Source organism: Equus asinus, chromosome 5 (assembly GCF_041296235.1).
Source record: "Equus asinus isolate D_3611 breed Donkey chromosome 5, EquAss-T2T_v2, whole genome shotgun sequence".
Taxonomy (NCBI): domain Eukaryota; kingdom Metazoa; phylum Chordata; class Mammalia; order Perissodactyla; family Equidae; genus Equus; species Equus asinus.
In genome coordinates, this window is record NC_091794.1 from 26,434,770 (window position 1) to 26,458,360 (window position 23,591).

General features: G+C 47.2%; 1 protein-coding gene across 7 annotated transcripts in view; it reads right to left on the reverse strand.

Annotated features, from left to right (window-relative positions):
- MUC4 (mucin 4, cell surface associated) overlaps positions 1–15,809 on the reverse strand; it is a 51,777-nt gene extending 35,968 nt beyond the window's left edge. For 6 of the 7 annotated variants that reach the window (XM_070509049.1, XM_070509048.1, XM_070509047.1 and 3 more), the window contains exon 1: positions 15,606–15,809. In XM_070509049.1, the coding sequence (XP_070365150.1) occupies positions 15,606–15,687 (82 nt within the window). In that variant the 5' untranslated portion in view covers positions 15,688–15,809. The remainder of the gene's footprint in view (positions 1–15,605) is intronic. The other variant, XM_070509050.1, reaches the window with a different exon arrangement.
- Between the last annotated feature and the right edge of the window lie 7,782 nt (positions 15,810–23,591).

A 23,591-nucleotide genomic window follows, 5' to 3' on the forward strand; every position in this document is an offset into this window, starting at 1 on the left:
CCTGCTCCACGTGCTTCACTCTCAGAACAGTGTTGTAATTAAAATACACGCACAGTTCATGCAGTCAAAACATTTCAGATTGTTGCATGTCCTATACACACTTTTCTCAAGCACTTCAAAGAGGATGAGTAGCCTTCTCTGTTTATCTTAGCCTCTCTTTCTTCTTAATCCAGTCCATATCTCTATCAGTTTTTCTTCTCAATTTATCTCCTAATCCCATTCCAAAAATCTTTCTATTTTCACCCCTAGTGATGTCTTGTGATCTTCTTTTCCTGCCTCCTTTCTCTCTATTACTCCATCTGAAAAACCCAAGAACATTGCCAGCCTATCAGGACCTTCTTTCTAGAGCAAGGGGAGGGAAAATGTTGTGAACTTGTGTATTTGAATGCTCAACGCGCCTAAATACATGTATTGTTGACAGTACATGTCAGCAAGTTGCACCGTCTTTAACAACCTTGTTTATTCAGTATAAAGCATTTGGGAGTGCACCCAACAATAGAAAAGAATTTATTAGGGCTCAAGTTTCAAGTGATTCCTTGTTCTCTTGATATCATGGGGTTCTTTTTTGGGGGGAGGAGGGTGTCCTCTGGATATTCACATACATAGTTATTTTTATTCATTTCACTTTCCCCAAAGACCTTCCTTGTGGGAGTTCCCTCCACTTACAACCCAGAACCTTCCCTTCCTTTGTCACTTTTTCTTTTTAATTGAGAGTAGAGTGAATTCTGCTTGTTTTTCAACATCATGTGGCATACTGAGCTCGGATAAGCTCCTTTTTACAAACCTCAGCAAGCTGCTTCTCAAGGCACCAGCCACCTTACAAATTGCCATCAGGGCCACAGATAGGTGAGGTACAGAGCCCATAGGACCTGGAGGCCAAGCTACTTTTGGGATCTTCAAAACCATTTTCATGTTAATTTCTTTTACAATCAGAAGAAAAAATCATGTAATAGTAATGAACATGTAATAATGAATCCAGCCTTGATTGCATTACTCCTGAGGCCAACACAGTTGTAAAATAGAGTTTTTCACTTTTTTTTTTAACAGAGAAAAAGGTCCAGGAAGGAAAAAGTGCCAAGAGCGTATGATAATCATCCTGTGACCCTTTTTCCAGACGGTCTCAACAAAAGTCTCAATCCTTTGATGAAGAGACAGGCATAGTAGGAGAAGTTCATCGGTGATAACCTAATTTCATTTTATATTTTACGTTAGTTCTTTATATTTTCTATGAGGTACTTTGTGCTGATTTTTTACCAAAAAATAACCTATCTTTAGCTTCCAAGAAAAAAGTTTCTTAAAAAAACACAGAGCTAACATGTTTTTGACTCAATCCTTATGTGGCGCTAAATTTTTTTCACATACAATTATTGAGATGCAACAACGAACCCAGTTTTAACAAATTTGCAATATTTGGTTCTTTATTGAAAACTCTTTTCCATTTATCAGGAGATGTTGTTCTCTTAAATAATGTGAACATCAAGGTTAAGACACTGCTCCTTCTTTGAAGAGAGCTCTTTTCTCCAAGGTGACAATAGTCAGTTTCAAAATACCTAATCAGAAGAAGGAGATTTTTCACGATTAACCAAATTCAAAACACTCAGAGCATTAATATTTAGAAGACAGTGCTTCGATTGGTGGTATAAGGTTCTGACGTACACATTCAGGGGCTCAAAAGTAAATTTGTCAACAACATGCACTAATTATTTTTTTTTAATCCTATCATGTGAATGTCCTTTTCAAATGGAAAAGGCATCATCAATATTTTTTCAAGGAATGAAATTTTAACAGATTTGATTTGATTTGAAGTGGCCAGTCTTTCTTGCTAAAGTTGCTAAATACTCCTTCCCTTAAGACAGCCCTGGGGCGCGCCCGGTGGCACAGCAGTTAAGTTTGCACACTCCGCTTCTCCGTGGCCGGGGGTTCGCCGGTTCGGATCCCAGGTGCTGACATGGCACCGCTTGGCCAAAGCCATGCTGTGGTAGGCGTCCTACGTATAAAGTAGAGGAAGATGGGCATGGATGTTAGCTCAGGGCCAGTCTTCCTCAGCAAAAAAAAAAAAGAAGAGGTTTGGCAGCAGTTAGCTCAGGGCTAATCTTCCTCAAAAAAAAGACAGCCCTGAGAGGTACAAAAGAGATGAAGACAAATTCCATCACTTGGGAGAATAAATAATACCTGTATAAAGGGAAAATATTCAGTCACACAGTGTGGTGCCCATCCCTGGGTAGCCAAGCAGCACAGGGGCTGAATGAGCCCTGAGGATAGGTCTGGTCAATAAAAGGTGCTCCAGGTCAGAAGTTTAGACATGCCTGGAGGGAAGCTTAAAGAAAAAAAATTCTACTATAAAGAATAAAGGGTAGGGGTGCAGGAGCCCTCAGAGGGAGGCATCTGATGAGGGCTGCTTCAATTGTTAAAAAAAAATCTCAGGCAGGAGCTTTTTTGCCAACCATGGGCGAGTGGTTAAGTTCGTGCTCCGCTGCAGGCATCCCAGTGTTTCGTTGGTTCGAATCCTGGACGTGGACATGGCACTGCTTGTCAAGCCACGCTGAGGCAGCGTCCCACATGCCACAAGTAGAAGGACCCACAACGAAGAATATACAACTATGTACTGGGGGGCTTTGAGGAGAAAAAGGAAAAAAATAAAATCTTAAAAAAAAAAAATCTCAGGAATATAAGAAGTCACAGTTGCCTTCCTTGTGAGGAAGAAGGCAAGGTTAGATTAGAATGGTGAGGAGACTGTTGTAAACCCCATGATGGCAGGGAGTGTTAACTCTTTCAATTGAATTATGGCCTTTTAAAAATGCAAATTAAGTTTCTACTTTGGTTTTTCATTGTTAATATTTGTCCCAATCTCGTGGAGGTCTAAGTGAGTGCATATACTCTAATTCTAGTTACTTCATAACGCGATGTTCATTTAATTGATCATGCCTTTTTTTTTTTTTCTCAATTTATTTGCCAGGCAGAATATTTAACTACCAATTTGTTTTGTTTAAAATATTTGACTGCACCCACACTAGCTACAGACAAAGGCTCCGTCGGCCAGTAGAGCGTACCGTCCTCCTGAACTTTATCTTCAGGGTCCTCCAGGGTTCCAAACCAAGAAACCAAGTCTTTGGTTTTCTTTAGGAACTTACTCTTTTGGGTTTTCATTAGTTCCCTAGCTGTCCTCAAACTTTTTTTTAACCTTAGTGCTCACCACTAGTTGGAGGGATGAAATTCACGGAGACCAACTCCTAGAGAAGAATTTATTTGAATGTATTTCCTGGGCTTAACTATAATTTCACCACATTCTCTTCTTAAGAAAGCAATTTAGACTTTTAAGTTAGTGAGAATGACTATGAATCAGGTCTAATTTACTTGAAAAAGAAGTGACTCACTTGCCAGCTTTTGTACTTTATTAATGGTAACTAATTACAGGTGACACGTTTCTAAGCTGGTGTGGACAATGCATGGCCTGAGCTGCAGAGCTGTGCTAGGAGAGTTCTGGATCCTTACTTAACCCCGAATGACTCAACTTTGAAGGGAGACGTCTTTTATTCGGAATTATGAGTAGATTTGTTTACAACACTCCAAATTCTCTGCCTGCCCTCTCCTCAATAAAGTTCCAAAACTGACTTTCTCCAGATGAGGTTTAGATTGGAAGACATTCAGTATGCAATTATTATTAACCTTATTTCATTTTTCTAAGAACATAAATAAGAGCATTGCTCTATCATCTGACTTTGAGTCACCAGATGGAAGCTGTTTACGTAACAAATTTACTAAACTTATTATAGATTCTTGGCAATTAATGTCTTTTCAGAGCCTGCCACACCTCTGTTAACGTCAATATCAGCAGCAAAAGTTTTATGATAGCACAGTCCAATTTTTTTAAGTAAAGATTTTTGTTTGTTTGTTTATAAAAGTAGTACAGCTCCATTTCCAGCAATACAGCAGAAGAGATAAGCCTTTAACCACAAAACCTGCAAACGCCAGATAATGTATTCTGCGCATGCAGAACCAAGATCAGAAGAAAGGGAAATACTCAGGAGTGAAGGAGTTAAAAACTAAGAGGATGTCAGTGCTCTCGCGAGATTTGCAGATTTCTGAGATCTAGAGTTTTGGATTTTAAGGGTTGCATGGGAAAAGGAGATATGGTCTTAGATCAGACACTGTAAATTTAATATCTTCTGCATAAAAGTGAAACTGTCAGTGAAAAGGTGGAATAGAAAAATCAAAAAGAACAAAGAAAAAGAAAGCTGAATGAAGGATACAATTAAGGAAAGAACAAAACTTAATGATATAGAAACAATTGAAAATAGAATCAATAACACCAAAAGTCGGTTCTTAGAAGATAAAATACACAAACTCCTGGCAAAGTTAATTGAGAAAAAGAAAGGAAGAAAAGAAGATAACAGAAATAAAGAATATTAGGACTAAAGCTAATTTTACAACTTAAGGAACCAGGAAAAGAAAAACAAACTAAACCCAAAGCTACTGGAAGGCGGAAAATAAAGATTAGAGCAAAGATCAATGAAATGGAGAATAGAAAAACAAATGGAGAAAATCAATGGAATCAGAAGTTGGTTCTTTGAAAAGATCAACAAAATTGACTTAGTAACTACAAGTGTATCCTCTTTTTTTAACTTTACCCGATCATGAGCATTGCTTTGTGTTTTTATTCTTTGTAAACATGGCCTGAGGGGAGACAAATCTTTTATATCTTAGATGGTAGTTCTTTCTCATCCTCCTTTTGGAGGATGGAAAAGCGGGCTCAGGGCTGGGTCAGCTAAGCGCCCTCCTGGAGCCCTTCCTCCCGTATGTCCAGCTACACCCGCCTGTCTGTGAGATAATGAGTTCGGGGTCCCGTGCCCTCTATTGCTTCTTTGCTCGTAAGTTCTCCCTTAGTAACCCTTACTTTATGCTTGTTCCATGTGCTGCTAGTGTGTGTATGTGATAGTGTGTGCGTGAGCCCCTTGTGGAACATTGGACATCACCTTTATACATTAAATAATATTCCATTATGGAGATAGCCCATAGTTAACTTTATACATTAAATAATATTCCATTATGGAGATAGCCCATAGTTAACTTTCTGTTGGACACAGGCTGTTTCCAATGTGTTGCTACTATAAAGGAAGCTTTCATGACGAACTTTGTGTATAATATTTTGTTTTGCTTCCATTATTTCAGCTCATTTCCTTAACATGAATTTCTGTGAGTGGAATTACTGGTTGACGCTGTTATAAACATTTCCATGTTGTTAGTACACACTGCCAAATTTCTTCGCAGAAAAGTCGTGCTCATTTACAGTCCCATTAGCGGTATGCGAGAAAGTACCTGTTTCCCCATATCCTTGCCCTTTGAAAAAAAATCTTCGCTCGGTAGTACCAGTTTTAAATCTTGTCAAACAGGGCTGTGTCCTCCTTTTGAGTCTTTATTTAAAGAACTTGCTAGTCATGGGCTGAATTGATTAGAGTCTCCTGCTCCAATGAACCGGAAGGCAAGCGAGCGCCTTCACGTCGATGACGTGGTTTTACTGTGTAGGGGGGCAGGCACAGTCTTAGCAAGTCTCTGAAACTGCTGGGCTTGTTGTTAGGATGCAGACATTAGCATTAGTTACAGCAAAACTTCAGTATTGCATTTGTCTTTCACTGCAATTTAAACAACCTTAAACAACTCCTTCAACGAATTACTCAACTATTTAGGAAAACAGTTTGCAGATAACCCAATCTACTAACCTTGAGAAGGTTATTCTTAGGTAAGAAATCCTGGTAAGGCGGTAGGGCTATAGAGAAGCTCTTTTTGGTAAGAATGTGGTCCACAAAAGATAGAGTGCACCCGAATCCCTGGCAGAGATTGTGAAAATGTATTCTGGGGCTCGCCGCCAGAATCTGCATCCCTGTGTGTGAGGCGGGGCCCAGGAATCTGTATTTGAACATGTGTCCAGGGTGATTCTGATACAGGTGGTCTACGAACCACATTTTTTTTTTTTAATTTCCCAAACAGGAATATCCCACCCCAGAAAAGAGGCCAAATCTCCACTGGAAGACTGTGCACACACGCACACAGACAGATACACACAGATACACACAGACACACAATCAGTGCCCGGTCTGCTCCCCTCTTCCCCCCTCGAATGGCTTAGTCCATCACTTCTCTCTGAGGGTCCCTTTCTGCATTGCTGCTTCTCTTCTGCTGACAATCACATTTAGGGCTCTCTTGACCAAAAAGAAAACTCTTTTATCCATCTTGTGTCTTCCTTATCTATCTTTTTTTCACCCACGAGCATCCTGAAAGAGGGGTCCACACTGGACACCTCTTCTTTATCATCTACTCCTTACCCTCTGCCCTCCACCTCAATCACTTTGCTGAAAACATTTTCCTCAAAAGTTACCAAAAAACTCCTTCCTAATCACCAAAAATAATTTTCTTCTCAATCCCTATTAGTCTCTATAAAATGTGGCACCATCCATTCATTCATTCCTTCAACAAATATTTATTGAGCATCTACCTCAATATTCTCCCATGACCAGTGTCCCCTTGATATTTGGATGGTGTTGCCCTCCTTGAAGCTGAACGGTTCTTCTCCGCCCAACACTTTCCCTGTTCCTTCTGGCCCCTTTCCCGCTTATCTTCTCTTCTCAGCTCCCAGGTGAAGTCAGTCTTCTTGGTGTCACCTCCAGCCCTTTCCTGCTCCTTCTATACTTTCTCTATACAAATTGCATCTACTTTCATGGCTTACAAAGCTACAAATCTACCTTGACTTTGCACCCATTTTCCAGACTCATCTTTGTAGTGATTTCCTGGCTGCCCTGTCAAATGCAACATGTCCAAGTCAAACTTCTCCTTGAACTGTTTCTTCTATCTTCCTTCCTTATGTGTGTTTTTTTTTTTTTAAAGATTGGCACCTGAGCTAACATCTATTGCCAATCTTCTTCTTCTCCCCAGAGCCTCCCAGTACATAGCTGTATATTCTAGTTGTAGGTCCTTCTGTCTGTGCTATGTGGGATGCCGCCTCAGCATGTCCTGATGAGCGGTGCCATGTCCCCGCCCAGGATCCAAACCAACAAAACCCTGGATCGCTGAAGTGGAGCACATGAACTTAACCACTTGGCCACAGGGCCAGCGCCTTCCTTCCTTATGTTAATTGTAACATCAGTCCTCCAGAGATTCAGGCCAGAAACCCCTGAGTCATCTTTGATTCCTTCCTCTTCCTTGTCCGCAATATCACAATTTGTCACCAACTATTGTTCCTCCAAGTTATTTCTCCTGTCATAGTCTCTTGTTCACTTTGCTGTTACTCTAACTATTGCAGCAGCCTCTTAACTGCTTCTCCTAATTCCTCTAGTCCTCACCCTGACTCTTAGCTTCCATCACCCACTGCTGGATTGATCTTCAGCTATGGGAACCAGGAAGGAGAGTTTCTCACATCATCTCCTTAGCAAGGATCACTTTAAATGCCTGTATTGTCTGCACGGAAGGCAGCTGCTTCGATCCTGAGGACGTGGGTCTAGTTGTCTTATTAGAGCCGTGAAGACTGGTGACTGGAATTTTTCCTGTCATCTCACAACTGAGAAAAGGAAACCAGAATCCTGAAGTATGTGTCCTCAGAGGGAGGCCATTTGGTGCTGGCTGACGTTCCTCTGGTTGTGGCTAAAGAGAGGGTTCAGTAGTCCTGTCAATGGGCCTGCCTGCACCGCAGAATGGTTTCTGTAATGAAGAATGCCCGTTACCAGGGCATTTCTACACTACAGGTGGTTTCTGTGGAAGTCATTGTCTTCACTTTGAGTTCTTGAGTCAATTGACTTGGGATTAACTGACCTATACGGTTGAGAATAGATTTATTTTGTACTTCTCTGACTAGGCCCGTTTTGACTCTCTAAATTATAAAAATGTTGATGCCACATATCTGTATAGTGCTTACAGTTTCTCTTAGTTTATAGTAGCCCCGTTTCACAGATGAGAAAGCTGAGATTTGGAGAGGCTAAGTGACTTGCCCCACTTTCCATACTTCATAAGTGACGGGGCTGGAACTCAAAGGTAAGAGTCAAAGCTTGGAGAGTGTGAGCTCTGCACCGCTGTGCGACTGTTGTCAAGTGCATGACCTCGCCACAGTTTGGGCTCTTCTAACCCGACTTCAAGAGAGCTGAAGTAAAGGATAGAGAAATAGTGACTGACTTGTTCCAAGTTCTTGGCCTGCTACATGTAGACTAGTCTGAGCCTGGGGACAAGTCTGCCATATTTTCGGGAGCAAATGATGTGACACCAGGCTATTTCTGCCAATTTTCCTGGTGTTTCCTTTTCTGTGATGATGTCAGAGTGAGTTGTGATGGCTGTTGACTGCTTGGGGTGACATGACTGCTGTCAGAATATGTGTGTGGTGTTGCCTAAAATGGATAGTTTTTAAGAAGTTCTCTCAGAGGAAGAATCTGCATCCAGGGACAGTGAGGGCACCACAGCTGGCACTGATGTGGGGCATTCCTCACTCTGAGTCCTGGAACCTTCTAGATTTCTCTTCTACCACTGCAGTCAGAGAGCTCTCAGCAAGGCAGTTAGTTTTCTCCCTTGAACTGCAACTGGTGGGAGATGTCCAGCAGTTGTCCGAGTCCAGTGAGGGATGCAGGTTGGCAAGGTTGATGGTGTTGACAGGCAACGTTTCTCCTGTGTGGGCCTCTGGTGACTCCACAAGTATGAGGAGGGGATGGGTGTGTTGTTGACTCAGGTAAAGGAGTGGTGACAGAAGTGGTGATGACTGGTGGGAGATAACCTTCCCACAGAGTGGCAAAGTCACTCCCTGAAGAGAAAACAAAGCCTGTGTCTTGTGTGCACGCATGCGTTGCCGGCAGAGGGTTATTCTTAGAGCCTGGTCTATTTGTCTTGAGTTATTCCTGGAACTGGAGGTGAGGAACCCATGAGCCACATCCACAAAGTTTCACTTTTCTGCTGTTACTTCCTGATTGGTGGGGCTCTTTGCCAGGCTGTGCCTAGGTCAGTGTAGAGCCAAGGAAAGCACCCAAGTGGAAGGATAGGCTTGAAGAGAAAACTGACTCATGGATGAGCAGCAGGTGCCCTGAAAGGTGTGATAAGTTGGAGCAGGGAGGCGGAACCCTGGCCTTGCCACCCTGTGTAGGGAGCCAAGGCCATTTGAGTTGTATCAGCCTTAGAACCAGTAGAGCCCCCATGCTCATCACGGTAACTGGGGTTCGGGATGCAGCCTCAGCCCCTCTCAGAGAGGGGGGAGCATGTCGTGGGAACCATTGCTCACGTGCAGCTGGGTCTGCACTTTCCACGACTGAGGATGAAGACTCTGTTGTTCCCTCAGAAATTCTTGGTGACTAAAGACTGAAATTTCTGAGCGGTTCCTGGGCTGTGAGTGATTTCAGGCTTCTGCTCCTCTGTAGTCAGGGTTTGGGAGCTGAAAATTTCCCAGAGCTGCCCCTCAAAGACAATGGGTTGGTGTGAGATGATGGATGTGATGGCTGTTGGAGCCACTGCTGTAGGGACTGTGACAGGTGACAACAGAGGTGGTAGCTATGGTTTGTGTTCCTGCTGTTATTTTAGAGGAAACAGAAACTATGACCAGTGTTGTGTCAGCAAACAGAAACAGAAACTGACCAGTGGTGTGTTGGCCAAGTAGTTTTCCTCCATTTTTCCTAGAATTCAAGATGGGGAAAGACACTAACTCAAAATGCCCTTAGGATAACTGATCTCATGATATCTCCAGCACCTGGAACAGTGGCTGGCATACAGGAATTACTTCACAGACATCTGTTGAATAAATGAACTCGTGTCCCCATCCCCTGGTCTTTGGTTCCTTCAGCTGAGGTTGGAGAGAGGGTGAGGTTGCACCTGTTTTCCTATGACTGTCACGGTGGTCCCGGGGCCAGGAGGAAGCCAACACGATGGTTGCAGCCTGGGAGGTGGGACCACCATTGTGGCAGAAGATAGCCAAACTCCTGGGGGCAAAGCTAGGCTCAAGGGTGTGCCTGCCTTGGATAGGAGCCAGGGAGAGCCGAGCTCCAAAACCAAGGTGGTAGAGGCTGGAAACTGAACTTCTGAGAAGAGGAAGGTGTGGGGAAAAAGAAAGTTGGTGCTGTGCTGGTGAGATATGGTCAAAGCTAGAGTTTGATGTTTCTTGGCTTGGTTCTGGAGCTTCTGGGGTTATCACCAGGGTAACCTTGGTGTTGCCACACCAGACGGTGGGAGAAATTGTATCAAATGACCTGTGGTGATGTCCAAGGTGAAGAAAGCCCTGTGGCTAAGCAGCGTCTGGGTGTGACTTCAGTGGGTATAGTTGGAAAGGAGAGAGACGATTCCTGCCTTGAAGCCAACTGTGAAAGGTGGATTCTAAATTATTTTCCTCTGTGTTATTGACTGGAATTTTTGAGGTCAGCTCAAAGGAGATGGCTCCATTTACGGAGGAGGAAAAGGAAGAAGTGCTTGAGAAAGCTGTAATGATGCCAGTGACTTTTCCGATACCCCAGTTCCCTCAGATCACAGGTCAGCTGGTCTTTGACTTGTGGAAGAAGAGAATGAAGTGGGAAAGTGGTATTGGAGTAACTGTTGTGATTTGGTATTTGCTTGGTTGTTTTAGCTGTGATTCCTGACAGACATGGCACTTCTGACACCCCCTAGCAAGGTCCTTTCTGAGCCCGACATGGACAAGAAACAGCAGAATCTGACAAAGCCATGGAGTGGTTAAGAGCGTGAATTCTAGAGTCAAACTGACCAACATTTGCTGTATGACTTGGGCAAGTTACTTGACTTCTCTGAGTCTTGGAGGCATTATTTATAAAAGCGGGATGATGGTAGATAATAGTAACATCAGTGGGGTAACCTATGTAAAGGGCTCAGTACCTATGCTCAGTAAATGGCACTCTGCGCTGCCTGGTATCTTGGTCTCTACAAAGTTCTGAGATCCCAGCAAAGGCAGCAATCCTGTGACCATGTCCTTATCAGGGTAGAACCTCTGCTTGCTGCTCCATTCCCTTCCCAGACCTCCACTGCTACCACCAGGCCAAGCCACAGCATCTTCTGCCTGGACATCTGCAGCCAGCTCCTAACTGACCTCTCATTTCACCCTTGCCCCCTTTCAATCCATCTTCCTCCACAATATCCAGAACGATCATTCCAGAGTTCAAATCTGATCACATCACTCCTTTACCAAAACCCCTCACTGTCTACCCATTTTAGTTCCCTAAAATCCACAATCAATTCCACAGCTTACAAGGCCCTGCATGATCTAGCACCTGCCTACCTCTTTAAAGTCCTCCAAAGGGCCAAGCTCTCTCCTCACTCTGCACATCTTCCCCCCACCTGGCTTACTACTTGGTGTTTAGGTCTCAGCTCAAATGTACAGCACTTCCTCAGAGAGGCCTTCCTGGACTTACTAATCTAAACGAGGTCTCCCTATGTTACTCTCACCATAATACTTGCTCACCATAGCACCACATTTGTAGTTGGGAATTTTGCAGTAATTCTCTCCCTCTGATACTAGATCCCAGCTCCAGGAGGCTACGCCCTGTCTGTTCCAGTTTCACTGTGTACACGCAGTGCTGCCCTAGAACAATGTTAGCTACAAGGTAGGCACTCCTTAAATACTTGTTTAATTAACAAATGTATAAATGAATGAGTGAACGCATGAATGGATGAATATCTCAGCTTCTGCTCTTCCTCCCTCAATGGGCTGTGTTGGTTTGGAGATTTGTTTGTAAGCAGTTTTGTGCTGCAAGGCAAACCTAGTGAACAAGGAATCAGGAGATATGGCTTTTGGTCCCAGCTGCCCTTCTTATGGGCTATGTGACCTTAAACAGGCTTTGGAGGCAGCAACCATGACTTATTCGTCTTTGTGTGCAGAGCACTTGGCACAAGCAGAAATTTAGCAAGTGAATGAATAACTCTAAACTCTTTCCTATTCTGAATTCCCCAAAACCCAGTCAGCAGGATTTTTGGAACTCAAACTGCAGTTTTATTTGGGAGTATTTAAAGAGAGGATAGATGTCTATGCAGAACTCAAAAATGCGTACTTGGAGAACTGAGCTGCCCACAACCCAAGCCTAACCCTAACGCTAACCCTAACGCTCCATCTGAACATGGCCACGGTTGTAGAGGCCTCGTGCACAAACACAGACAGGCACTCAGATCCTGGGGCCTCTTCAGAGTCTCAAGGAAAACGTTGAGTGTTTAAACCTCAATGAAGTGCCAACAAATTGAATTCACTTCAACTCAACTCCTTGATGCTTTGCTGGGAAGTAAGGACTAAGTATCTGCTTGCCACGAATTCAGCCTAGTAGAAGGAAAGATGAACACTCGAGGAGAAACGTTGGAACTGCGAGGAGAGATGGCCTATAACCTCTTCGGTCCTGGCCTTTGGAGAAGTGGCTTTGCTAGCTGTGTGATGTGCCTATCTGAGGCATCTCACGGTGCCATGAAACCAGGGAACAGACAGGGTAGCAAACCACTTGCGTGAGCACGTAAAGACCAGCCGCTTCTTGGCCTCTCCTGGCAATGAAGGCTTAAATCACTCCCGTGTCAAATACCGCCAGGACAGCCTCTGTGTCCGGAGCTGAGCCCAGAAACCAAGGGCGGGGAGGAGATTGCTGGGCAAGGAACCATGAAGTGGTAGTATCAGCTCAAGCAGGGCCTTTGCCCGATGGCAGAGCTGGCATTTAGGATCTGTTCACGCTTCATAAACTACATTCTGAATAAACCAAGCTGGCCCTTGCAAACCCACAGGAAGGACGAGGTGGCTTCTTAGAGACTCAAGGATCCTTGGATAAATGAAAATGCCTCTGAGCCAAGAGAGGTGCCCGCTCCATGTCTGGCTCCATCCCCCTCTTCACTTCCCATCTCCCCAGCTCTGAAATGGAATGATTTCTCTCTCAAACCAACTTTACGACTCTTCGACTTTATTCCAGAGACTACCTCATTTTACCCTCACCACAACCCTAGGAAATAGCCACGTCCCATTTGACTCATTTTGCCGATGAAGACACCCAGCTAAAGGGACTCGTCTCACCTTTCCTGGGCTGGTAAATGGCAACATGAACACGGGGCCTTCTGATCTCAAGTTCCTCCTCTTTGCTGTACATTTTGTTGAGCCGCTGGCCTAAATTTGATTGATTTTCTTGTCAGGACCTGTTCTTCAGGGATTCTCTCCTTTTGGGTGTCCCCAAGCACAGTGAGGGTTTCCTGGGCCGGGGGCGGGAGCTGATGGCCTGCAGAGGGTTTTGGTGCCCTCTGTGGCTAGTTGGTTAGTCCTCTCCCAAACCGACAGACAGACTGGAGGTTCTGTGAGAGAGGGACAGCAGGAGACCCATCCCTTTGGGGCCCTCTGGGACTGTGGACCGCTCCTGTCCTGCACTCACTACTACCCGGTGAACTCCCAGTGGCCGCGCAGGGCGACAGCCCCTCGGTTACTGGGCCACTGATAGTGTTGGAGACTGAGGCTTACTTTGACCCAGTTTCATTGCAGTAGGGAATGGAATCAGGGTTGCCTTGTGAGTCATTCCTGCCAGGAGCCACCAGTAGCCACTGAGTTTCCACTGGCTCCCTATCCAGCCCATCCCTGTCCATCCTCCTTTTCCCTTTCTCCTTCAAGAGCCAGGGCTTTTCCTTAAGGAAGCCCTTACCACTGCAGTGCCTAGGTGGAAACCCGGAGTTCCTCCCTCTGGCCTGGGCAGAGGCTCTGACACCTGCTCCAGGGATGACCCAGGTCTGGACGAGGCTGCTGGCAGCAAGTGTGGAAACAGGCTCTAGATTCAAATATAGGCAGGTCACCCATAAGCCCCCGTCAGGGATCCAAGGGAACAGGACGGACCAGTTTCCACTTTCCCAGAAGCTCCCCCAGGCAGGTGTGGAGACTACTTTTCCCTCCAAGTCCTCATGAAGCTCAATCAGATGCTTGGGAAACCACCTCCCATCCCATTCCCACCTCCTTTCCTAGCCCTGCTCCATTTTATCCCCCAACAATGCACAGGACTCAGAGCTCCAGGATGTCCCTGCACTTCCTCAGGGTCATCATGGGGGCTCCCTTCCACCTTCATGGTCCTCTGCCCCTTCTCTCGCGCATACCCTATCGCTCACCCCCTTGGCTTTCCTTGCCTGCTCTCACCCAAGTTCTTGCCCCTTTGGGCTCCTTTCCACAGATTTCCTGGCTCCTCCTGAGCTTGATGACCCTAATGCAGGGCTGAGTGCGGAGTTGGTACCGAACACTTTTCGTGTTGACTTTAAATCACAGAACATCAAAACTTAAGAACTTAGGGAACAGAGGTCACGCCGTTCACCACCCAGCTTTTTACACAGGGGAACCAAGGCCTTGAGAGAGATACAATAGGGCCTGGTCACAGGGACCAGATCAGTTAGCGCAAAACCAAAACTAGGCCCCAGGGCCCCTAAATCCAAGCCACATTCTCCCCATTGTCCATGGTCATGACTCCCAGAGACACTCCTTCTTCCACAGCTCTATATTTTACCCCCAGGACAAGACCTTGAGTGGCTGGCCGCTGCAGCCTCTGAAGGCTCCTTCCAGCCTCCATTTCCTTAGTGTGTAATGAGTGGGTGGGGCTGGGGGGTGGCGTGGGGGGAGGCTGTGCTGGGAGGGTGGGGAGGCGATGGTCATTTTATTGCCCTTAGCCAAGCCCTTAAACCTTTCAAGGAGGGCGGAATATTCCACTTCACTGGCATGTGTCTCTCACTCTCCTAAGAGAGTGTGCTCTTTCTGACCCTCTCCCCGTGAAATGATGCCTTGGGTGAAAGCCTCCCAGGCCTGTTGAGGAGGGGAAGGAGCTGTGATTGTTGTATCTTGGTTTGGGCTCCTGACCCCTCACCCTCTCCTGGGCCCCAGAGCCTCTGAGAAGACTCAGACATTCAGAAATACAGAATGAACCCTGGTCCTGGAGCCAGAGGGGCAGCTTGGAAGGTGGTGGGGAAAGGACTGGGCGACGCAGGGGGAACTTCTCCGACAGGCCTTGCTTCCTTCCCCACCCCCCAGCTCCTTACAGAGAGGGGAGGTGGCGTGTGTAGGAAGCCAAGGCCAACACCCAACACGGGGCTATGAGCCCTGCCCTGAGGGCTTGAGCCAATGAGCCAAGGCAAGAAGCTACTGCCCGCATCTCAGCTGCTCTCTAGTCCTTGCCTTGTTTCTCAGAGCCAGTCTGCCTCTTTCCTTCCTTTCGGTTCTGCCTGTTTGTTCTGATTTTCTCTGTGTCTATTTTGCTTTGGTTCATCCGTTCCTCACCTGTCTTTTCTTCTAACTCTACATCTTTATACACATTTTTCTTCCAGTTCTGTCACCCAGCTTTCCTGTTTTCCTGTGTCAGATCTCTCTTCAACTCTCTCTACAGTTCTGCCTACTGTCTCTTTCTCTCCACAAAATAGGCCTGGTTCCCCCGATGGGTTTCCAAAAACCAGGCCACTCTTGTCCCCCAGACATCTCTCTGCTTCTCTCTGTCTCTGTCTCCTCTTTTCTCTGTCTCTGTAGCATTCTCCCTCTCTCTCTCTTCCATCTTGTCCCATCTCTGTCCTTTCATCTCTCTCTCCAAGACAAAGGCCCCAGCTCCGCTGATGGGCTCCCTGACATCAGTCACCCTCGGCTCCCAGAATGCTGCCCCAGGTGCGTCACTTACCCAGGACCACTGGCCAAAAGAGGCAGGAACATAAGCAGCTCAGGAACAGCCAGGGGACCCTCCTCCAATGGGCTCCCCTCATGGCTCCAGAAAGAGTCCCTCAGGCTCCCCAGGGGAAGCTCTTCAGCACAGAAGCAGTGGTGTGAGGAGCAGAGGTGAACCTGTCCCCACCAGCTGCTGGCCTGAAATAGGTGCATTTCCCTGAGGGGCCAGAGTACCAGGGGAAGAGGACAAAAGAGGGCGGGGCCCGGTGCCAATCATCGTTGCTCCGTCTTTTCTTTCCTCAATCTCCACCCTCTTCCCCCACCAGGAAAAAAAAACATTGAAACACCCATTGCTCTGCTGCTAGTCAGCCTGAGCCAAGCAGGGGGAGGGATGGGGAGGTTGGCGATAGAAACTAGGGCACCCTGGAAATGAATGGGCCACCCTCCTGCTGGGATCCTGGGCCCTCTCCTCCCTCTCCAGGGGCTGCCCTTGTCCTGCCGAGCTTTGAACCTCTGCGGTGGGAGGCAGCTGGGTCATTTCAGAAGAAAGGGCAGGGGAGATGGGATAGAAAAGGGCCAAGAAGGGGTGAGTTTGGAACTGTCTGAATAGGACAGAGAGTGAGATTTGAGGAGACTCTAAGAAACATGGGACTGGGGCCAACGACGTGCGGTGAGAGATAGGAATCACAAATACCCTGTGTGCAACCTTTGGAAAGAAGTGCTAGGCTTAGAATATCTGCTCCGTGCCAGGCCGTGGTAGACCCTCACCGAAAGGTGGATGTCTTCTTTCCAGGAGAGGGAGCACAGAGCCAGGGTCCAGATACCCTGAGGCAACCTGGGAAAGTAGCTTGAGGGATCTGGGATGGGTAGTGAGGTTGAGGGTCGAACCTGGGGAAAGGTCATTGTGACCCCATGAGGAAGTGGGGACTGCTCCTGGAGACCTTGGAGCTCCGGTCATCCCAGTTTGATCTCATGGGACTCACAGGCACGACCAGGAAGGGACGGGAACCACAGACAGGGTGAGCTCGGCAGAGTTTGAGGGTGAGAGAATGCGGCTGATGCAGCTCTGCAAAGGAAAACCACGGAGATCTTCCTCCACACTCTGCCACAGCACGAAGCCCTGTTTCTGGCTCCTCAAGACTTGATTCCCTGAGTATGGGGTCTGTGGAGTGATTGGTCCCAGAGCAGGGAGCTCAGGCTCTCAGACACCACACAGCCCAGGAGGAGGAATCGGTATTTCCACATTCCCAGGCAGAGCCAGCCTTGCCCAAAGAGGAATAGACAGCTGGCACTGTGGTGCCATCTCAGAGGACCATGAAGGCTCCACCACCATGTTGGAAACTTGCTTTCTGAAACTAAAAGTCCAATTATAGCCAAAGCCCAATGGTTGGACCTTCCAGGTATAACGCAGATACTACAGAGGGGTAGCATGGTCCCTCCATCTGTCCCTCTCCTCTTTATGGGTGAGTTGATCCCATTATTTCCTGGAAGCAGGAAACTCACAAAGGTAAGAAGGAATTCAGGCAGAGAGCAGCTGGACAGGATGGGAGGAAGATAGCACTGAAGAGAAATCACATAGCCACCAGGTCTGTCTTGGCCTTCTTAATCACTTGTCTGTGTCAGTTCTTGCTCATGAGTTCTCCCTGTTAACTCGGTGTGTGTTTTGTTTGGTGACACTCTCTGGACTACAGTTCCCCATCTATAGAGGAGGAAAAAGCATCACGGGTTAGATCAAAGGAAGAGTTCGACATCTTGTTGAGCTCACACAGATAACCTCCCACCTTCCAGGGCAAGGAAAACCAGAGGCGCAGAACATTCTCCAGAGGCTACTGTGGGGGCCAAGACTCCAACTGGCTATCTGGACACCTGGACTTGAATCCCAGCTCGGCCACCCAAGGCAAGTCACAACCTCTTTGAGCCTTGTTTTCCTCTTCTATAAAATAGGGATGATATGTCAATGAAAAACCAGAGCTGGGGAGTAGTTAAAGTGGTAAAGACAGATTTTACTCAGGACTATTGCAATAGGGTGAAAGGGACCTCGGTGTAGAGCCAGGCTCAACTCTGAATACGGCGCCGGCAAGTGGGAATTGATAGGCAAGAGCAGGGTGGGGGTCACTGGATGGAAAATGACTAAGTGAAAACATCAGGAGTGAGGGGGATTCTGGTTCAACTGACCTAATAGGACATTTTGCTGAAGACAGGCCAGGGTGATCAGACATCACCCAGGGCTACTGGCAGATGCAGAACCTGGGACATGGAGGGTGATCAGATATTGAGGATGGGGCACTCTTGCCAAAGTGACTTAGTAGGGTTCTTGCTAAAGCTGGATTTTACAAGAAAGTACACAGATGGGTCTAGAAGAAGGTTTAGAAGCCTGACTAAAGTTTGGCTAAGCAAAGAATCTTTGTCAAATAGCACCTACCCAGAAGGTTTTGAGACTGAAAAGAGTGCATACATGTTACAGTGCCTTATAAATGTTAAGACACCTGTGGAGGTTCTTGGCTTCTCATTTCATCCTGACATCATCCCTGAAGGTAGAAAGGAACAAGGAAGCCAGGAGATAAGGAGGAGTCTGGAAAAGAATTTTCAGGCCCATCTTCATACCAGTCTTTCCTGAGTCCCTGCCGGGTTTTAGGATATTAGCATGTACACATCTAAGTCATCTTCTCCTGCCCTCCTCCAGTTCCCTTCTCCTTTCCCTTTGAGCCTAGCTCCTTCTCAACTTGCCCATTTTCCAGAGTTGAGATGCTTCTAGGTCTCTGTGACAAATGTCTCTCTCTTTATCTGCTTGTCCTTCCTTCTCCCCTCCCAAGGCATCTGATGGAAATTGAGAGGGGTGAGTAACAGGGGAGGAAAGGAGTGGATTCTCTGAGTTCTGTCTGGTGGAGACCTCCTAGGCCCGCAGACTGCTGGTTTCACCTAGGCGCAGGAATCTGAGACGAAGTTTAAGTTGATATTCCATGGGGTAGGGGGGGCAAGAGAGCTCAGTCTTGACTTGGGGTATAAGTAAATTGGAGCAAGGAAGACACGTGGAAGGAAGACACAGACTTGGTTTAAACAGACACAGCTTGGGTCCTGAGCAGCGAAGCCAATATCTTAAGAGGACATTTCTCTTCTAAGCTAACCAAAGTGGGAGGCCCTGGTTTTTTGGGGACCCCCTAAAATTGCTTACCGCCATAGAATTTGTGCCCTAATAGACTCTCTTGCTGCTAATAAAGTTCCTTCTGGTCAGACTTAAGACACCCCGACTGAGAAGGGGCAGGGAGTCGAGCAGGCATTAAGTCCAACTTACTAAGTCTTGAATCAAAAGACTTGCAACTGGAGTGCCGGGCCCGGTACATGTCTCCACTACCCTGTGGGGTGCATACCATCCTCCCCTTTCACATGGGAGAAAGCTGAGGTTCAGGGAGGTAAATATGTGCTCTCGTCATCACGGAGTCATGGCCCAGGTTGGGTGATCAAGTGAAACTGGAGAACACTAATGCCCTGATCACACTTGTCCTAGGCCACCAGTAAGTCACAAATGTGGAATCTGAGCCTAGATCTGCCTGGTTCCAAAGCAAAAGAAGGGAGTTAATATGCATCGAGTGCTTACTCTGGGCTGAACTATGTTACTTCCCCAAGGCAGACACGGAGATATGCCTTTAAGAAAGGATTCGCTGTCCAGCTGCAAGGAGAGCAATAGTTGACAGTATCCAGCTGTTCGCTCCTTCAGGGCGCACCCCAGTTTCAAGCCAACATCATGCTCATCTTGGGGTGACAGTTGGGACAATGACTGAGCAAGGCAGCAGCGCAAGGTCCTGGCTATGCCCCCTCCCCCGTCTGTGGAATTCTTCTAACAGGCAGTCTGTCCCCAGAGCTTGGCGCAGGGCCAACAGGGACGTTGAGAATTTGTCAGCTCTGCCAGCTCCCCCTGCCCAGTCCTGCCTCCTCCCTTTTCTTTTCATAGGTATTACTCCCTAGTATACCTTTTCATTTCACTCCATCTCAGCTTTTGCTTCCAGAAGGACCCAACCTGAGACGCTCACTTAAAAGAGGATGACCATTTCACAGACATGGAAACTGATCCTCTGAGCTGGGGTTCGCACCAAGATCTGTACAACAGCAAGTTCCATACTCAATCGTTCACCAAGAGGGTGTGTGAGCCTGGGGGGCCTGTTACCCTCCAGTGCACAGTCTCTGTCCATGAGAAGTGTGTGACCTGCTTGCAAACACAACATTCTCACACTACAAAAGATAAAGACCAACGGAATTGATGCTGGGGGCCCATGACGGGACCCTCAACAGGAGAGTGTTGTGTGTTGGTGTCAGTGCCACCGCAGAGGAGGGAGCCAAGGTGATGACGGCTCCCAGGCTGGCTTTGGTGAAATCAGGGGCCCTGGCATTTGGGCCACACAAAGGCCCCCGTCATTCTCCCAGGATTGGGTTTCTCAGCCCCTTTCTCTAAAACTGCCGAGCATTTTCACACCAATTAGCTCATTTCCCTTCTCATTTTACCTCCAAGGCAGAGGGGGGCCTATTCAAGCAACATCCTCCTGGCTTGGGGTCCCCATGAAGGAGGGTCCCCCTGAATGCATAGGCAGGGGTGAAGGGGCAGTACTGACTTAAGGTCCAGGAATCTAAGTTTTTCCATTCACTCAACTTTAAGGAGAAGAAAACCAAGGCCAGGAAGTTAGCAACAGTGCAAGTCAAAAACCCAGCACCAGGATGCTAGATTTGCTGTTTGTGTCTTAAGTTAGGCTTCCCTTTTTAAATTCTGAAAGAAAAAGAATCTCAATGTAATTTTAGAACTGGAAGAGACCTTGGCCATCATGTGGTCCACACTTCTCATTCTACCAAGGAAGAGGTGCAGGCCTGGAGAGAAGGGAGTGTCCAAGTTCACGCAGTTCGTAAGTGGAAGATGCTGGCCTTGACCCGATGTCTCCAGTGCACGTTCTGCCTCCCACGTTAATGTTAAGTGGTCTTTGCTACTCCTAGCACCCCAGTCAGAACCACTGGCCCCAGTCGAAGGCTCTGTCCACAGGCAACACCCAGTAAATGTTGTCACGATGGGCACCGAACAGTGATAGACTGTCCTCTCAGACAGGGCAGCAGGAAGAGATCTCCAACGCAGAGTTCTGACAGAGAGCCCAGCTGAGGCCTAAAATAGTCCTTTAAAATAAAGGTTACTAGTTGTGGTTTTTTTCCTGTTATGAAAGTAATTCATGCTCCTTATAGAAGAAATGGAAAATACTTACAAGTAGAGAAAAGAAAAACATCATCAATGTTTCACCACCCAAGAAAAGCCTCTCAGTACATTGATAGATTTCTAGCCTCTTCCCCATGAGTAGCTCATATACATAGTTTTAATCTATCATATTATAGATAAAATTTGGATTCCTGCTTTACCGCTTAAGGAACTTTAAACCTAAACATTTCCTTCTGTTGTTACAAACACTTCATTTGCATATTCTTAAGGAGTGTATAATATCCCATTGAGTGGGCTGCCACTGTAAATTAATTAGGTTGTACGCTTGGGTTATTCATAGTCATCTCTATTACAAGTAAGGCAGAGATGACATTCTTTGTGCCTAAAGGTCATTGTATATTTAGGCTCATTTCCTTAAGCTAGAATCAGGCCTGGTATGTTTAGCTAGGCCACTCTGACCTTCCTTATCCTACAGCAGGAAGTGAATGAACATGAATTAGCTAAGTCTACAGCATGTGGGGCATATTCTTGGACACTTAGGGTCCATTAAATCTCTTACGCTGACAGTGTAATGGTAGAGGCAAAATTAACGTGGAATAATTACTCGTGTACTCAGATGAGCTAAAAGTGATGGGTGGGTTAAGGACTCTATAGGTGGGTTGGGAAACAGGTGGAGTCACTGAAGGACACTTTCCTGGGTGGGCTCCCAGCCATGAGTCATTACTAACTGCCAGGCCTCTCATTTGCATATCTGAGCCTTGAACATAGCCCAGGTGAATATTCTAGAGAAAGTGATCCAGAAGGATTTTGAAAGAGAAAGGGAGAGGAGGGTCACTTAGAGGGTTAGGGCAGAAGAAAATGGAAATGGTCCTGGAGCAATAACAGCAAAACCTAGCTGGAGAGTGAGGCTTCCTCTCCCTCTCCCTGCTCACTGGGGAGAGGAACCAGCCAAAGATGGAAGGGAGAAGGCCAAAGGGAGAGAAGGGGAGCAGAGCCAGGAATCCCAGCAAGCCCGGTGCCCCGCTGTACAGTGGAGGGTCAGAACTCAGAAGGAGGGTCAGCCTGGCACTCTAACAGCCAAGTTACTCCGTGAACCTGTGTGCCAGGCACTGAGATGAGCAAGACACAGCCCTGCCCTCACAGGGTCACAATCTAGACGGATGTAGACATGGGAGGAGGCATTTAATGACAGGCCCTCTGGGTCTGTGGCCCTGAGGTCTGGGTGTATGTTGGGCCATGGAGGAAGCTCACTGAGCTCAATCTAAGGGGATTTCTGTGTTCATTTCCTAGGGCTGCCATAACAAAGTACCACAAATTTGGTGGCTTAAAAACAACAGAAGTTTATTTTCTCACAGTTCTGGAGGCCAGAAGTCCTAAATCAAGGTGTTGGTAGGAACATGGCCCCTCAAAGGGTCTAGGGAAGAATCCGTCTGGTGGTTGCTGGCATCCTTGGCCTTCTTTGGCTTGCAGCTGCATCACTCCAACCTCTGCCTCCTTCATCACATGACCATTTTCTTCCCTGTGTGTCTGTGTCTGTTTTCTCTTCTTCTAAGGACATGAGTCACTGGAGTAGTGCCCACTAATCCAGTATGACCTCAGTTTAATTTAACTGATTATATCTGCAAAGACTATATCCACATAAGGTGGCATCCTGAGGTTCTTGGTGACGTGAATTTTGAGGGAACACTTAGCCAAACCCTCAAAGAGGGAACTCTTTGAAGAAAGTCTGGGAAGGGTAAGTATATGGGTCATTACAATAGATGATGATCTCTACAGGGAAGCCCAGAGGCTGAGCCCACTTCACCCTGGGCTGGCCCTGGAAATGCCTAAAGACTTGCCTTCATCACCACTGTCACAAGCCAGGCCAGGTGATTAAGGGAAACCACTAGACTGATCCCTTGATGAAACTTTACAGGAAGCTGGGCAGGCCACAGACCCAGGAGCTCCCAGCCCTGCCTGCCTCATTATGTCCATTATGTCTGTCCTGAGACCGCCCCTCCACTGCCAAAGGAAGGCTGGAGTGGTGGCAAGAGGAGAGCAGGGCCCGGCTGGAGCTGATGGCACCTGCCCCCCATGGTTGCAGCCCTGCTCTCTTAAATGTGGACTTGCTGCAGCTGCGTGAAGCTCTTGCACTTCATGATTTCCTGCTGAACCCGAGACGAGAGTAAGGATGGGCAAGGGGAAAGGGATGGGACAGTATACCTAAAAATAAACTAACCCCGCCCCGACTTCGGGCATTCCACAGCCACAGGTCAGCCAACCCCCATCCCCCAGATGACCACTCCTGCTCTCGAAAGGTGGGGAAGCGCTGGACCTAGACGGTTTCTCTTCTGCCTACAATACGCAATCCCAGACTCTCCCTTTATCGGAAAATGTGACTCCTCGCCTTGCCCCGCCCCCTCAAAATTACTTCCTCAGGTGCCCTTGGAATGTTCCCTGCCCGCAGCCCTCCGCTCCCACCCACACTCCCTGGAGCCCTGGAGAGCTGGGAGGCAGGTGGGAGGAGGAGGCAAGAGGATTACAAGTAACAAGCCTGCGTCCCACGTGGGTGCAGTGACTCCAAGATGAAGTTTCCACTGAAATGAAGGTTCAGTTTCCAGGGTCCAGAGACTGCTTTAGCCATGAGGTTCCAGGTGCAAATTAACTGCCCAGGATGTGGCCCCAGGTCCAGGAGATGAGCCTGGGGGAGGATCTCTGGCTGGTTCTCCTTCAGGGGAAGGAGGGTGTGAGAGGGGCTGCAGAGTGAGTGCTCCAGGAAAAGAACAGGGCTTTGGAGTCCCCACGGGTGGACAAGCGACCGCCCAGCTGAACCTT